The sequence below is a fragment of the Nicotiana sylvestris genome, chromosome 5 (assembly GCF_000393655.2).
Source record: "Nicotiana sylvestris chromosome 5, ASM39365v2, whole genome shotgun sequence".
NCBI lineage: Eukaryota > Viridiplantae > Streptophyta > Magnoliopsida > Solanales > Solanaceae > Nicotiana > Nicotiana sylvestris.
In genome coordinates, this window is record NC_091061.1 from 47672500 (window position 1) to 47688840 (window position 16341).

The 16341-nt window shown below is 40.0% G+C and overlaps 1 protein-coding gene across 1 annotated transcript; it reads right to left on the reverse strand.

The window, feature by feature from the left end:
• Positions 1-7412: 7412 nt before the first annotated feature.
• LOC138868609 (secreted RxLR effector protein 161-like) lies at positions 7413-8048 on the reverse strand. Its single transcript, XM_070146172.1, has one exon. The coding sequence runs from the start codon at positions 8046-8048 to the stop codon at positions 7413-7415; it is 636 nt and encodes a 211-aa protein (XP_070002273.1).
• Positions 8049-16341: the final 8293 nt, after the last annotated feature.

A 16341-nucleotide genomic window follows, 5' to 3' on the forward strand; every position in this document is an offset into this window, starting at 1 on the left:
AGGTTTTGCCCTCGAGCACCGAGTAGCTCTCAACATTAGGGTTCCCGTGCCATGGTTTAGGCACCAGGTGTCCCACAGCCCGGTCAGCCAGCTAGAGGTAGGGGTAGAGGTGTTAGGGGTGGAGGTAGAGGTATTAGAGGTGGAGCTCAGGCCGCTAGAGATGGAGGCCAACCAGCAACAGTCCATCCCAGAGATGTAGCTCAGGGTGGTAGGGCCCAACCCCGATGTTATGCGCTTCCAGCCAGGCCCGAGGCTGAGGCTTCAGATGCTGTTATTACAGGTACGGTTCTGGTTTGTGATAGAGATGCTTTAGTGTTATTTGATCCAGGGTCTACATACTCGTATGTGTCATCTTATTTTGCACCGTATCTGGTCATGCCTAGTGATTCTTTGAGTGCTCCTGTTTATGTGTCTACACCGGTGGGTGATTCTATTATGGTAGATCAAGTCCGTCATTCATGTATAGTCGTGATTGGGGGTCTTGAGACTCATGTAGATTTGCTTCTTCTGGACGTGGTTGATTTCGATGTCATATTGGGGTATGGAATGGTTATCACCTTACCACGCTATCTTGGATTGTCATGCCAAGATTGTGACCTTAGCCTTGCTGGGTTTACCTCGTTTAGAGTGGAGAGGGACTCCTGGTCATTTTACCCGTAGTGTTATCTCTTATGTGAAGGCTCGGCGTATGGTTGAGAAGGAGTGCTTGACCTATTTGGCATATGTTCGTGATTCTAGTGCTGAGGTTTCTTCTATTGATCTTGTGCTTGTTCTTTGTGAGTTTCCTGAGGTTTTTCCTTCAAACCTGCCGGGTATGCCACCCGACAGGGATATTGACTTTTACATTGATTTGACTCTGGGCACGCAACCCATTTCTATCCCGCCGTATCGTATGGCCCCGCCTGAATTGAAGGAGTTGAAGGAGTAGTTGCAAGACTTGCTTGAGAAGGGTTTCATTAGGCCGAGTGTTTCTCCTTGGGGTGCGCCGATGTTGTTTGTTAAGAAGAAGGACGAATTAATGAGAATGTGTATTGATTACCGGTAGTTGAACAAGGTTACAATCAAGAATAAGTATCCATTTCCGAGGATTGATGACTTGTTTGATCAGCTTCAGGGTGCCAAGATATTCTTGAAGATTGACTTGAGATCTGGATACCATCAGTTGAGGATTAGGGCATCCGATGTCCCTAAGACAGCTTTCCGCACTAGGTACGAGCATTATGAGTTCTTGGTGATATTATTCGGGTTGACGAATGCCCCAGCAGCTTTTATGGATTTGATGAACCGAGTGTTCAGGCCTTACTTGGATTTGTTCGTGATAGTCTTCATTGATGATATTTTGGTCTATTTCTGCAGCCGGGAGGAGCACGAGCAACATCTTAGAGTGGTTCTTCAGACCTTGAGGGATAGTCAGTTATATGCTAAGTTCTCAAAGTGTGAGTTCTGGTTGAGTTCAGTTGCATTCTTGGGTCATGTTGTATCAACAGAGGATATTCAGGTTGATCCGAAGAAGATTAAGGCAGTCAAGACCTGGCCTAGACCAACATCAACTACAGAGATTCGGAGTTTCTTGGGGCTGGCAGGCTACTATCGTCGGTTCGTGGAGGGTTTTCATCCATCGCAGCTCCGATGACCAGGTTGACCCAGAAGGGTGCCCAGTTCAGATGGTCGAATGAGTGTGAGGCGAGCTTTCAGAAGCTCAAGAAAGCTCTGACTACGGCACCGATGTTGGTATTGCCCATAGGTTCAGGGCATTATACAGTCTATTGTGATGCATCTCGTATTGGACTTGGTGCAGTGTTGATGCAGGATGACAAGGTCATTGCCTATGCTTCGCGAAAGTTAAAGATTCATGAGAAGAACTATCCAGTTCATGATTTGGAGTTGGCAGCCATTGTTCACGCGTTGAAGATTTGGAGGCATTATCTTTATGGCATGGCATGTGAGGTGTTCACGGATCACAAGAGTCTTCAGTATTTGTTCAAGCAAAAGGATTTGAATTTGAGGCAGAGGAGGTGGTTGGAGTTGTTGAAAGATTATGATATCACTATCTTATATCACTCGGGAAAGGCCAATGTGGTGGCCGATGCTTTGAATAGGAAGTTAGCCAGTATGGGCAGTCTTGCTTATATTCCGGTCAGTGAGAGACCGCTTGCTTTGGATATTCAGGCTTTGGCCAATCAGTTCATGAGGTTGGATGTTTCTGAGCCCAATCGTGTGTTATCTTGCATAGTCACTCGCTCTTAATTATTGGAGCGTGTCCGAGATCGGCAGTATAATGATCCTCATTTGTGTGTCCTTAGAGATACGGTGCAGCACGGAGGTGCCAAGCAGGTTACCTTAGGTGATGATGGAGTTTTGAGATTGCAAGGTAAAGTTTGTGTGCCCAATTTGGATGGGCTCCGAGAGTTGAATTTATAGGAGGCCCATAGTTCCCGGTACTCTATTCATCTAAGCGCTACAAAGACGTATCAGGATTTGTGACAACATTATTGGTGGCGGAGAATGAAGAAGGATATCGTTGCATATGTGGCTCGGTGTTTGAATTGTCAGCAGGTTAAGTACGAGCATTAGAGGCCCGGTGGTTCATTTTAAAAGATTGAATTCCTGAGTGGAAATGGGAGCGTATCACTATGGACTTTGTTGTTGGTCTCCCACGGACTTAGAGGAAGTTCGATACAGTGTGGGTTATTGTCGATAGGCTGACCAAGTCAGCGCATTTCATTCCTGTGGCAGTCTCTTATTCTTCCGAGAGGTTAGCTGAGATCTATATCCGGGAGATTGTTCGCCTTCAATGTGTGCCCGAGTCTATCATTTCGGATCGAGTTACGCAGTTTACCTCCTATTTCTGGAGAGTAGTTCAGCGAGAGTTGGGCACACGGGTTGAGTTGAGCACTTTTCATCCTCAAACAGATGGGCAGTCCGAGTGGACCATTCAAATTTTGGAGGATATGCTCCGAGCTTGTGTCATTGATTTTGGAGGCTCGTGCGATCAGTTTTTGCCTTTAGCAGAGTTTGCCTACAACAACAGCTACCAGTCGAGTATTCAGATGGCTCCTTATGAGGTTTTGTATGGTAGGCGGTGTCGATCTCCGGTTGGATGGTTTGAGCCGGGAGAGGCTCGGTTGTTGGGTACAGATCTAGTTCAGGATTCCTTGGACAAGGTCAGGATTATTCAGGATAGGCTTCGTACAGCTCAGTCCAGGCAAAAGAGTTATGCCGACCGCAAGGTTTGTGATTTGGCATTCATGGTCGGTAAGTGGGTATTGCTTCGAGTGTCGCCTATGAAGGGCGTGATGAGATTTGGGAAGAAGGGCAAACTTAGCCCTAGGTTCATTGGCCCGTTTAAGATTCTTGAGCGAGTGGGAGAGGTGGCTTATAGACTTGCATTGCCGCCGAGCTTGTCAGTCGTGCATCCAGTGTTTCATGTGTCCATGCTTCGGAAGTATCACGACGATCCATCCCACGTGTTAGATTTCAGCACTGTCCAGTTGGACAAGGACTTGTCTTATGAGGAGGAGCCAATAGCTATTCTAGACCGGCATGTTCGTTAGCTAAGATCCAAGAGTTTTCCTTCTGTTCGTGTTCCGTGGAGAGGTCAGCCTGCCGAGGCCTCGACCTAGGAGTCCAAGTCCGATATGCGGAGCCGTTATTCCCATATTTTCCCGACTCAGGTACTTCCTTCTTATGTCCATTCGAGGACGAACTGTTGTTTTAGAGGTGGAGAATGTGATGATCCAAAAGGTCATAACTTGTGTTGCAAGTGAATTCAGTGTTCCGAGGCCTAAAAACCTCCTTTTTACCCCCACCTTGATTTACGTGCGTGGTCTGGACCTATATCCGGAAAGCCTTCTATGTGAAAATATGAGAAATAGAAATTTTAGAGTTAAAAAAAATTGATTATGGTTGACTTTGGTCAATATTTTGAGCAAACGGATCGGATCCGTGTTCCGACGATCCCGGGAGGTTCGCAGTAAAATATGGGACTTGGGAGTATGCCCGGAATTGAATTCCGAGGTCCCAAGTTTTAGAAATCAATTTTTGAAAGAAATCGTTTTACTAAATTATCTAAGAAATAAAGAAAAGAATTAATGTTTGAAACCATTGTTATCGGGCCCGTATTTTGGTTCCGGACCTCGGTACAAACTTTTTATAGTATTTGAATCAAATACGGTGAAATGTGGTGAAAAACGGAGTTTATTTGACGTGAGTTGGACTTCTGATTGAAGAGTTATGAACTTTGAGAGTTCTTGATGAAAATGTTGAGTTTTGAGGTTTAATTCATGATCTTACATGTTATTTTGATGCTGTGATCGCACGAGTAGGTCCATATGATTTTTTTGAGTTAGTATGCACATTTGGTTTGGAGTCCCGAGGGCTTGGGTGAGTTTCGGGTAGGTTCCGGGTTGTCTTAGACTTAAAACATGGCTATTGGAGGTTCAGAGAAGTGCAAATCTCTGCACCTGCTAGTGCGGCCCGCACTAGTTTTTGTGCTGTCCACACTGCTGACTGTGCGGCCTAGTCGATTTTGTGCAGTCCCCACAGGTTCACTGGGCCGACTTCAGAAGTCTATATCTTTTGATATACAAGTATATTTGAGATGATTTAAAAACAAAAGTTGTATCCCTTCAGAAGTCTATATCTTTTGATATACAAGTATATGTAGAGAAAGTTATGGACAACATACTAAAGCATGTCACTGCAGTTCACACAGGGGCTGTGCGGCCGCAGTTGCTTTTGTGCGGTCCGCATAGGGCCTCTGAGAGTAGTATATTTAGACGAGATTTTCAGTTATTTTTCATTTTTCAAAACCCCAAAAACATAAGAGGCGATTTCAAAATAAATTATATATTTGGGTTTGTGGGGGAATGGGTAATCGGGTTTTGGTTCGAACTTCGGGTTTTGACCATGTGGGCCCGGGGGAAACTTTTGACTTTTTGGGTAAAACTTTAGAAAACTCATTTCCATGCATTGGGGTTGATTCATTTAGCGTTTATTGATGTAATTAAGTAACTTGTGACTAGATACGAGCGAATTGGTGGTTGAATCAAGGGGTAAAGCTATAATTGAATCGTGAATTATGTTCGTGGCATCGAGGTAAGTGTTTGGTGTAACCTTATCTTGAGGGATTAAGAGTTGAGTCTTACTTGCTATGTGGTAATTGTTAAGTACGACGTATAGGCATGGTGACGAGTATCTATACGTTGGTGTCTAGCATGCTCGTGAGTCTTTATATTGTGATTATCATGACTTTGTTGTATCTTTCATGCCTTGGTGATGGTTTCTAATTTTTTTATAAAGTTTGTGGAAAGAATTGTGACCTATGAACATTGAGGAGCGCTGGCTCAAGTTGTCTAACGAATTGTGAAAGTATAAGTGACAATTGAACTTCTAGAGCATTGGCTCGAGTTGTGAAATGAATTGTGAAGGTATAAGTGATAAGCCCCGAAAGAAAAGTGAGTCTTAATAACATAAGCAAGCGTATGAAGAACCGCTTAGCAAACTCCAAAGCACCAACTTGAACCTCTAGAGCATTGGCTCGAGTTATGAAGTTAATTGTAAAGTAAAAGTGAGAAAGAGAAGAGATCATTATGTTGTCACCCTTTCCGGGCTATTATTGATTTATTTGTTATCTCCTTTGCCGGGATGTGGATGTTATTGATGTTGTTCCCTTGCTGGAATTTAATTGTTGACTTGTTGCTCCCTTGCCCGGATTCTTATTGAAAATTTCCTTTATTTCCTTGCCCTATTGTTTGTGATTGTTGTTTGGGTGAGGAAGAGAGTTAAAGCACGAAGGGTGATGCCGTGCACTATTTTTCTTTTGAGGAAAGAGTGTCAAGCACGAAGGGTGATGCCATGTATTATTGTGAGGAAAGAGTGTAAAGCACGAAGGGTGATGCCGTGGCGCACGATGTACCATTCCATGCCGATTTTATTGATTATATGGCTAGGAAAGAGAGTAAAAGCACGAAGGGTGATGCCGTGCACATTTTTATTATATGATTACTTTGGTGCATTTAGTGATTTCTGATTCTTTGTTTATATCCGAGTTATGATGTTTCTTTCGTTTATTTGATGTCTTTCTATTCGGAACTGTTATCTCCCCCACAACATGCTCTTCTTCCCATTTTGTCTGGTTATTTCTGTACTTCTTTTCCGCTGTATATACATTTTAACTGCACAGGTTTATTTGGTAGTCTGGTCCTAGCCTCGTCACTACTTCGCCGAGGTTAGGCTAGACACTTACCAGCACATGGGGTCGGTTGTGCTGATACTACACTCTGCACTATGTGCAGATCTCGGAGCAGCTTTTGGACCATAGTGTGGAGGCTACCTTTAGTCCTTGCAGAGATCGAAGGTAGACCTTCAGGCGTTCGCAGGACCTGTCGTCTCCCTCCATCCCTATTTCATGTTTCATTTTTCTTTTATTCAGAAATAGTGTATTGTCATTTTCTTCAGACTTTGTATGTAATAAATCTTAGACCGTCTGTGATACTATGACACCAGGTTTTGGGTTCTTTGGGTTTTAAGAGTTGTAATAGATGCAGATTTTAGATATTTAATTGTTATCTTCCGCTTAATTATTTAAAGTTCCGCTGTTTTCATGTTATCGTCTAATATTATTTTAAACAAATAATTGAGTAATGAAATAAATAGTTAAATGATTGGCTTGCCTAGCTCACATTAGTAGGCGCCATCACGACTCCCGAGGGTGAAAAATCCGGGTCGTGACAATAATTAAAGACAAATGGACAAAACATGGATTTTATTGGGAAAAAAGTGTACAAGGATGGACCTTTAACAAGCTTTTTTTTTTCTACTTCTGGCCTTTAGAACTCAAACGAGGACCACCGAACGAGACCTCGACAAGCCCGAAACATCGTCGGGCGGAAATTCACATTTCGTCAAACTCGATCGGAACTTTAACGAAGCTCAAGGATGGTGTTTGGACCGATTTTCAAAGTTGTTTTTGAGCTGTTGTGCAGCTATTTTGGGGTCGTTTTTAGACCTGAAATTTCAGCTTTTCATGGCTGAAAACGAGCTGGAGGTAGGTGGCTTTTTTTAGTTTGTTAGTGTTTAGCAGAGAAAGCAGAAAATGGTATAAAGAAGAAAAGTAGAGATTTTTTATTAAGCTGAATGGAGAGATGTTTAAATACAAAGAGATCCTAACAGAATTGTAGTAAATATTGAAACAGAAATTTCCTCATAATTAGGAACTAATCAACCAATAGTTACATGCCTAAAGACTAGGAAATTCACAACTGAAAAATCTTAAGCCTAGGAACAGAAAATATCTAAGTATCTTCTGCTAATTAAAAATATGTCAGCAGCTACGTCATCGCCAACTTAGTTGCTACATCAGCATAATCAAATAACAGTTTATGAGGCATCTTGCAACACTCCTTCTTGCGTCAAGAGCTGTAAATCGCAAGTTTCATTCTCAAGATCTCAAATTTGCTTGCTGGAAGAGCTTTTGTAAAAATATCAGTCAATTGTTCTTCCATTTTGCAATGCACCAGATTCACCAGACCATCTTTTTGCACTTCTCTCAGAAAATATAGTTTCATATTGAAATGCTTGATCTTTCCATGAAATACTGGATTGTGAGAAATAGCGATAGCAGCTTGGTTGTCTACAAATACCTCAGTGCTTTTCTTAATCTCCAAACCAAGATCGCATGCAATTTTCTTCATCCACAAAGCTTGATTGATAGAAGCTGTAGCAGCAACGAATTCTGCCTCTGCAGTTGATTGAGCAATAATCGCTTGCTTCTTAGAACACCAAGAAAAATAGCCTGAGCAAAAACTAAAACAGTACCCTGAAGTACTTTTTATATCTTCAACAGAACCAGCCCAATCACTGTCAGAAAATCCCCAAAGTTTGAAATTCTGATACTTGCTAAATCTGACTCCATAATCTATTGTTCCTTTGACATACCCGAGCACTCTTTTTGCAACTTTCATAAGCACTTCATTTGGAGAATTCAAGAATTTGTATAGTACACTTACAACATACAGTATATCTGGCCTTGTCGTTATAAGATACATTAGACATCCAATCAAGCTTTTGTAGCTTCCTTCTTATGCTTTTCAGCACCATCATCCTTCATTAGCTCTCCTTTTGACTCGTAGGCGTGCTCATACTTTTGCAGTCTTTCATTCTAAATTTCTTTAGAATTTTTTTTGAATATTTTTTCTGACAAATGGATATTTGATCTTGGACTTGTTTAATATCCATTCCAAGAAAGAAAGACATCTCTCAAAGATCCGTCATTTCAAAAACTTTCATCATTTCTCTTTTATACTCTTCTATGAGCACAACATTACTTCCTATTACTAAAAGATCATCAACATACAGAGAAATGATAACAATGTCAGATTTAGTATGCTTTATATAAAGAGTTGATTCGCTTAGGCTTTTTCGAAAACCTAAGTCAGAAAGAGGATCGCCAATTCTACTGTACCAAAAGAAGTCTGATTATGTCAAGTCTTGCCACAAGTGCAAATATTTCAGAAAAATCTACATCAAAAATCTGAGCATAGCCCTTCACCACAAGCCTGGCTTTGTGCCTGTTCACTGATCCATCTGCATTTAGCTTAGTTCTATAAACCCATTTAACTCCAATGATCTTTCTATCTTGAGGTTTTTCAACCAGCTCCCACGTGTCATTTTTCTCGATCATGGTCAGCTCCTCCTATATTGCAGCTATCCATTTCTTATCTCTTTCAGCTTCTGCATATTTGGCAGGTTCAAATACTACTACGTTGTATCTTTGATGAATATCTTAAAGTGATCTGGTTCCTCTAACTGGAAGTTGGTCGATGCGCTCCTCAAGATTTTGCAACTCATTAGCTTCCATTTCTTGTTTATCTTTATCCCAATTCCATTGCTTTTGCTCAACAAATTCCACATCTCTGCTTATCAAATTTTTTTCAGTTTGTGGTTTGAAAATTCTGTAAGTTTTTGATTGCAAACTATAGCCAATGAAAACTCCAGGTTTCGCCTTTTTGTCAAGTTTATCCCTTTCCACCTGAGGTATGTAAGAAAAACATAAGCAACCAAAATTTTTGAGGTTCTTTAGTGAAAGTTTATACCCATTCCAAGCTTCAAAAGGTGTTTGACCATTCACTGCCTTTGTGGGCAGCATATTTAACAAAAATACAACAGTATTGGCTGTCTCTGCCCACAACTTTTTGGGAAGCTCTTTCTCATGCAACATACACCTTGTCATCTCTATGATAGTCCTATTCTTCCTTTTACTTACTTAATTTTGCTGTGGAGTATATGGAGTAGTAAGTTGCTGCTCTATTCCAGCAACTTCACAAAAGCTTTTGAACTGATCTGAAGAGTACTCAGTCCCATTATTTGATCTAAACACTTGTATTTTGCAGCCACTTTGATTTTCTACCACGGCTTTGAATCTCCAAAAAACTTTAGCGACTTCTGATTTGAACCTTAATAAGTATATCCAACATATCCTTGTTAGATCATCAATAAAAATAATGTAATACCTGCTTCCCTTCAATGATGGAGTTCTTTGGGGACCTCCAAGATCTGTATGAACCAACTACAATTTTTGAGTTACTTTCCAAGTTGATTTTGTGAATGACAACCTTATTTGCTTACCAAACTGACATGCCTCACAACTTGGGAATTCCTTTACAAGTGGAGGTAAACCTTTTGCCGGATCCTTTTTTCTCTATATACAAAAGAGCCTTATGGTGGAAGTGACCCAACCATTTGTGCCAGGTTTCTACAACAGTGGGCTGACTTGGAAAGGCTAGTTGTTCCTCCTCCATCGGATTCAGAGAAAAACTTTTTCCCTGCATTTTAATTTTGAATATTTCCCGGCCATTTGGATCAATGATCAGACAGGCCTTATCTTCAAAGAATAATTTGAATCCATTTTCTAGAAGCTATCCAAGACTTAATAAATTCTGATCAATTTTTGGAACAAATAAAACTTTAGAAATAAGTTTTTACCTTTATAACTCTGAATAGCTACAATCCCCAATTCCGACTCGTGCTGTAACTGATCTATCAAGCTTTCCAAAAAGCTTCTCATCACTAGTCATGTGGTTTATACGACCACTATCAATAAGCAGTTGTCTCTTGAAATACTAGATGCAAAACATGATGCAACAAAGAGTTGTTCTTCCTCATGTTGATTTGCAACTTGAGCTTCTCCCTGCTGTTGAGATCCTTTTTTCTTGCAGATGATCTCAGCATGCCCAAGTTTCTGACATCTCCTGCATCTCATATCCGTCTTTCTCCAATATTTGAAGTGAGGATGATTCTTCCTTCCACAATGCTGACATGGAGGAAATCTTCTCTTTTATTGTTGCCAGAGTCATTGCTACCACCATTATTAGAAGAAGCCTGATTGTATCCAACATGATTATTTTTCTCTTTCAGTTTCTTGTATTTGCTTCCAGCATTGTCTTGCAACTTGGCCTACAGTGCACCTTCTACTAACCCTTCTTGTCTCATTAATCTTCTCTGCTCTTATGCCTGCAATGCATTTGACAATTCTGCCAAAGTGATCATTGACAGATCCTTAGTATTTTCTAAGGAAACAATAGTTGGTTCAAACTTCTCAAATAGTGTTACAAGAATTTTCTCGACAATTCTACTATCAGGAAGTTTAGTAGCCAACATTCTTACCTTATTCGCAATACTAAGAAGTCTATCTGAATATTCTTTAATAGTTTCAGATTCCTTCATTTTTTGCATATAAAATTATCTGATGAGATTCATCACTTTCATGCCTTTGATTCTCTCATCTCCATGATATTCACTGGAAAAAATCATTGGTGAAATTCCAGCATATAATCAAGCTTTCGCCTTGGATTTCCTTATCGTCCTTTCCTTGTGAAGTATGATCTGAGCCATTGTTCGTTTGCTAGGTAAAGCAGGAATATCATAATCCTCCTCTACTGCATCCCAGAGATCACATGCCTCTATGTGAGTTTGCATCTTGATCTCCCATACTTGGTAATTCTCTCCATCAAACATTGGTAAAGCACTAGCAAAAGAACCAGAAGAGTTTTCTTTTGTTTCCATGTGTTTTGATGGCTTTTTAGGGAAATAGGTAGGAGTTTTCTTTCATTCAGATTACACTCACAGGTCACTCACAGGACCCTTAAGAAAAAAAAGGCTCTGATACCAATTTGTTAGTGTTTAGCAGAGAAAGCACAAAATGGCATAAAGAAGAAAATGAGAGATGTTTTATTAAGCTAATTGAAGAGATGTTTAAATACAAAGAGATCCAAACAGAATTGCAGTAAATACTGAAATAGAAATTTCCTAATAATCAAGAACCGATCAACCAACAACTACATGCCTAAAGACTAGGAAATTCACAACTGAAAAATCTTAAGCCTAGGAATAGAAAATATCTAAGTATCTTCTGCAATTTAAAAACATGTCAACAGCTACGTCATCGCCAAAACCCAGTTGCTACATCAGAATAATCAAATAATAGCTTATGAGGCATCTTGCAATACAACTGCATTTGGGGCTGTTTTGGAACTATTTTTCTGCAGCTTTACAGTTGGGTTTTCTACATGTCTGAGCAGATTTTTAGCCGCATTTTTTGAACTTTTAGCGGAGCTTTAGAAGAGGTTAATTGTGGTGAGTTTGACATCTATTTTTTATGCTGTTTTTGAGTATTTTTTAGCTGAATTTTAGCTGGGTTTTATGCTATTTAGGGAGGAAGAGGGGGTTATTTTGGGGTCATTTTTGGACAAAGAAGAGGCTGGTTTGAGGGCAGAGTTATGGAACTATTTGAGGTAATTTTGGGGCTATTTCTGGGTCTGTTTTGGAGGGTGATTTCTGGTGTGTTTTTCCTGCATTTTTATTGCGTTTGAGGTTTTATTTGGACTGATATTCCCTGGAGTTTGGTTGCTGGATTTTTGTGATGTTTGGGTACTTTACATGACTGTTTTTTGGTTATTTAATGGAGGGATTTGATGCTGATTCAATTGGGTCCTAAGTGATAAGGAAGGTGGCTAAATTTTATGGAGAAGATGGAGGTCTTAGTGAGTTTTTCATGGCTGAAACTTCTGATAATTTTGAAGGGAAGATGAAGATGGCCAAATGGTTTTTTTGGTTCCTAGCAACTATTCGTCATCTGTTTTAATCTTTTGTGTTCACTCTTCTTTTAAAATCTCCTCCTCTCTTCATGTATGTGCTTGTGTATATAATATAAAAAAGGTAGGAAGAGTGTACAGAATGGATAATAGGACAAAGAAATAGTGTAGGGAGTAGGGTGGTGGGACAAGGAAATAGTGTATTGAGTAGGTGATGGGATAAGAAAACAGTATAGGGAAGGTAGAAAGTAATCTTATTAAATTTGATCTGTGCTTAAAATAAATTCTTCCAACCTATATGTAGTAGACTGTGTTAAAAAAAGTACGTTTCTCTAATAAATCCTACTAATAAAAATTACATAAAAGTTAAAATATCAAGATTAAAATCTAAAAAATATTAAATACAAAAAATAGAAAGCTCAAGCGTGGTAAAAAATTAGGTGCTCACGGCATGACCCTCTTTGCTTAGAAACAAGGAGAGTTTTCAAGCAAAGAAATTAAAAAGGTTGTCTAATTTTTTTACCAAACCGTTATTCAAAAAAGAAAAGAAAAATGAAGAAGACGAGTGAGTCTTGGTTTTGGACATCCTACATATCCCGAGTTATAAGGGAATCAAGTCATGTGTAGTTCAAGTAGAGTGGTGGAATGATGAGTTGGAGAATCGAGTGAGGTTCCGTCGAGGCTCCGATCTGCAGTCCTATTTATTACATCAAAATGAAAAAGAATATTACACTAAAGAAAAATGAAAAATATAAGGTGTTATCTACTCTTTGTGTCGTGCATCTTGCATTTCACTTGAGATCTCGTAAACTCGCATTGGAAGATAGGTGTCTTGAATATGAAGCTCGCCAACCCGCACTTGGAGGTAGGTGCGTTGAGCTTAGGGCTTGTTGACCCGCATTGGTTCCTTGAGATTGAAGATTGATTCTTGAAGCTCGAGCTTGAATTGAGTCTTGAATGCTCACTTCTTAATTAGAAGCCGAGAAGATGGATTTTGAGATGTTGGTCGATATGTGCATTACATCAAAACTTGACCCCAATCGTCTTTATGCTCAAACAACCTTCTTTTTTTGATCAGTGTTTGGAACTTGATTTTGGAAATCCAGATTGCTGACACCTTATCAAAGTTAACTCCGAGTATCTTGTGATTGAAAGGCCTCTTTTTTTCCTGATGAGAACTAAAATTGCAATATTTAATCATCACAATCTGTGCTTTATGGCGGGGTCCTACAAAACCATCAAAGTCGAACAAAACTTTTCTTCCCCAGTTTGGCACTAGAAAAATTTTGTGAGTTATTAGAAAGCTATAAATGATATAATTTGTCGAACGACAAAGACAGTAGTATAAACTAGCTACGAGAGGATATGTATCCAGGAGGGTAGTACCATGTGTTACCAAAAGGAAATAGACTTAGAGGATGGTACTCTATATTACTAAAAGGAAATGTAACGAGGGGATCACGCCCTGTATCACTATGAGGGAAATTAAATAGGGGTGGCCCCTATATTACTAAAAAGGGGAACGTAATCAGGGGTTGACGCACTGTATTACTGTAAAGGAATGTAACTAGGGATTGGCGCCCTGTATTACTAGAAAGGAATGTAACCAGGGGTTAGTACCCTGCATTACTGAAAGGAAATGTAACCAGACGTTGATACCCTGTATCAGTGGAAGAAATATAACCAGGGGTTAGTACCCTTTCTTACTGAGAAAAAATGTAACCAGTGGATGGAACCATGTATTACTGAAAAGAAATGTAACCAGGGGTTGGCATTGGCACCTTGTATTACTGATAAGGAATATAGCCAGGGGTTGATACCCTGTATTACTGAAAGGAAATGTGACCAGGGGTTGGCACCCTATTTTATTGAGAAGGAATATAACTAGGGGTTGGTGCCCTATATTATTGATAAAATGCTGAATCCCCCTAGGTAAAAAAGTTCTACCCGAGTTAAGCTACAAAAAAGTAAGTCTAGGCGAAAAATACTTCTACCTAGAAATATGAGCTGTATCCCCCTAGGTGAATAGGTTCTACCTGAGTTAAGCTACGTAAGACAGCCTGACCAAAGAGTACTTCTACTCGAAAATATGAGTTGTATCCCCCTAGGCGAATAGGTTCTACCCGAGTTAAGCTACCTAAAGTAGCCTGAGCGAAGAGCACTTCCAGAACTAATAACGATCCTCTACATCTCCATGGCCAGTAGGGACCAAAGGTAGCTGTTAATCACGCTCTGGACTTATAGACATACTTCATTAACCAGACTTGGTTTCCTGTCTCCTTAGAGCTCAAGGATACATTGGTACGAGCCTATAGAACAATAACAAGTGTTAACAATGTCAAATAAATCATGTAAGGATAGATTAACGCATGCAAGGGTAGATTAATAATAAAAGATATAACATGTAATTCCAATTCCATTAAAGGCAAGAAAATGGTCTAAATAGCCTTAACCAGTCAAATGCCACATATAGCCCGTGTACCTATCATCACCTTGAGTACACGGCTTTCACATAACATAGGTAGCACAATCAATCCAAATCCTAAGGGGTAGTTCCCTCACACAAAGTTAGGCATGATACACCTAAAACAAGCTAAATTAACCCACTAATAAGCCTTTTCCACGAATAACCAACTGTGGACGGCTTGAATCTTGCCAAAATAACTTAATACCATAAATACAAACCATAGAAAACTATTCTGGATAATAAAGTTGTAATCTTTAAAGAAAATCAAAAAGTCAACTCTGAGCCCGCACCTCGGAACCTGACCAAACTTACAAAATTCGAACATCCATTCAATAACGAGTCTAACCAAACTAAAATTATACAATTCCGACCTCAAATCGACCTTCAAATCCTCAATTTATAGTTTATGAAGTTTCCACAAAAATTCCCAATTTTTCCAACTCAAAACGCTAATTAAATGATAAAAACAATGATGGATTCATGAATAATAAGCAAACGAGTCAAAAACACTTACCCCAATCTATTCCCTCAAACATCACCCAAAACCGATCTCTCTAACTCAAAGTATGGAAAATGAAATAAACCCTCGACTCTAACTCTTTTTTTTCGCAGGTATTCCACTTATGCGGCCTCCCTGCCACATCTGTGACCCTGCACCTGTAGAAAATACATCGCAGGTGTGACCTCAACTAACTCAGGGACATTTCGCTTCTACGGCATAATAAATGCATCTTCGCTTCTGCTTCTGAGGACTAAGAGCGCATCTGTGCTTCCACAGATGCAGAGACTGACCGCAACTACGGTCCCTCAAGGATCGCGTATATTCTGCTTCTACGAATGAGTTGCCGATTCAGTGGGTGCGTACCTTCACCCAGGTATTCGCAAATGTGACCTTCCCCTTGGTCAGCCTCCTTCGCTTCTACGATCTCCTAGACACACCTGCGGCCAAGCCCTCCGCAGGTGCGATGACACCAGAAACTCAGCTGCAACAACATTTACTTCTATGTCAAAAATGGACCTAAATCAATCCGAATTACGCCCAGGGGCACCGGGACACCGTCTGAACATACCATCAAGTCCCAAAACACAAAACGAACCTACTCGAGGCCAAATCATATCAAACAACATCAAACTACGAATCACACTCCAATTCAAACCTATTGAATCCATGAACCTTCAACTTCTAACACTAATACCAAATCATATTAAACCAACTATGAATGAGATCAAATTTTGAACACACGTTATAAATGACATAATGGACCTATTCCAACTCTCGAAACCAAAATCCGACCTCGATATCGACAAATTCATCTCTCGCTCAAACCTCTAAGCTTTCCAAACCTTCAACTTTCATCAATTCAAACCAAAATGACCTACGAACCTCCAAATCATTATCCATACATACTCCTAAGTCCAAAATAGACGGAGCTATCAGAATCATCAAAACTCCATTCTGGATTCGTCTACACAAAAGTCAAAGTTTGGTCAACTCTTTCAACTTAAGCTTCCTACTTTGGACCAAGTGTCCCAATTTACAAAATCAAAACAACCACCCCAGTAAGTCATATAACCACAATTTTACATAGAGGAGGCAATAAACAAGGGAACGAGGCTAAAATACTCAAATGACTGGCCGAGTTGTAACATCTTCCCCCACTTAAAACAAACGTTTGTCCTTGAATGAGTATATAACATACCTGAAGTAATGAAAAGATGAGGATAATGGCAATGCATATCATGCTCGGTCTCCCAAGTTGCCTCTTTGACTGGTTGACCCCT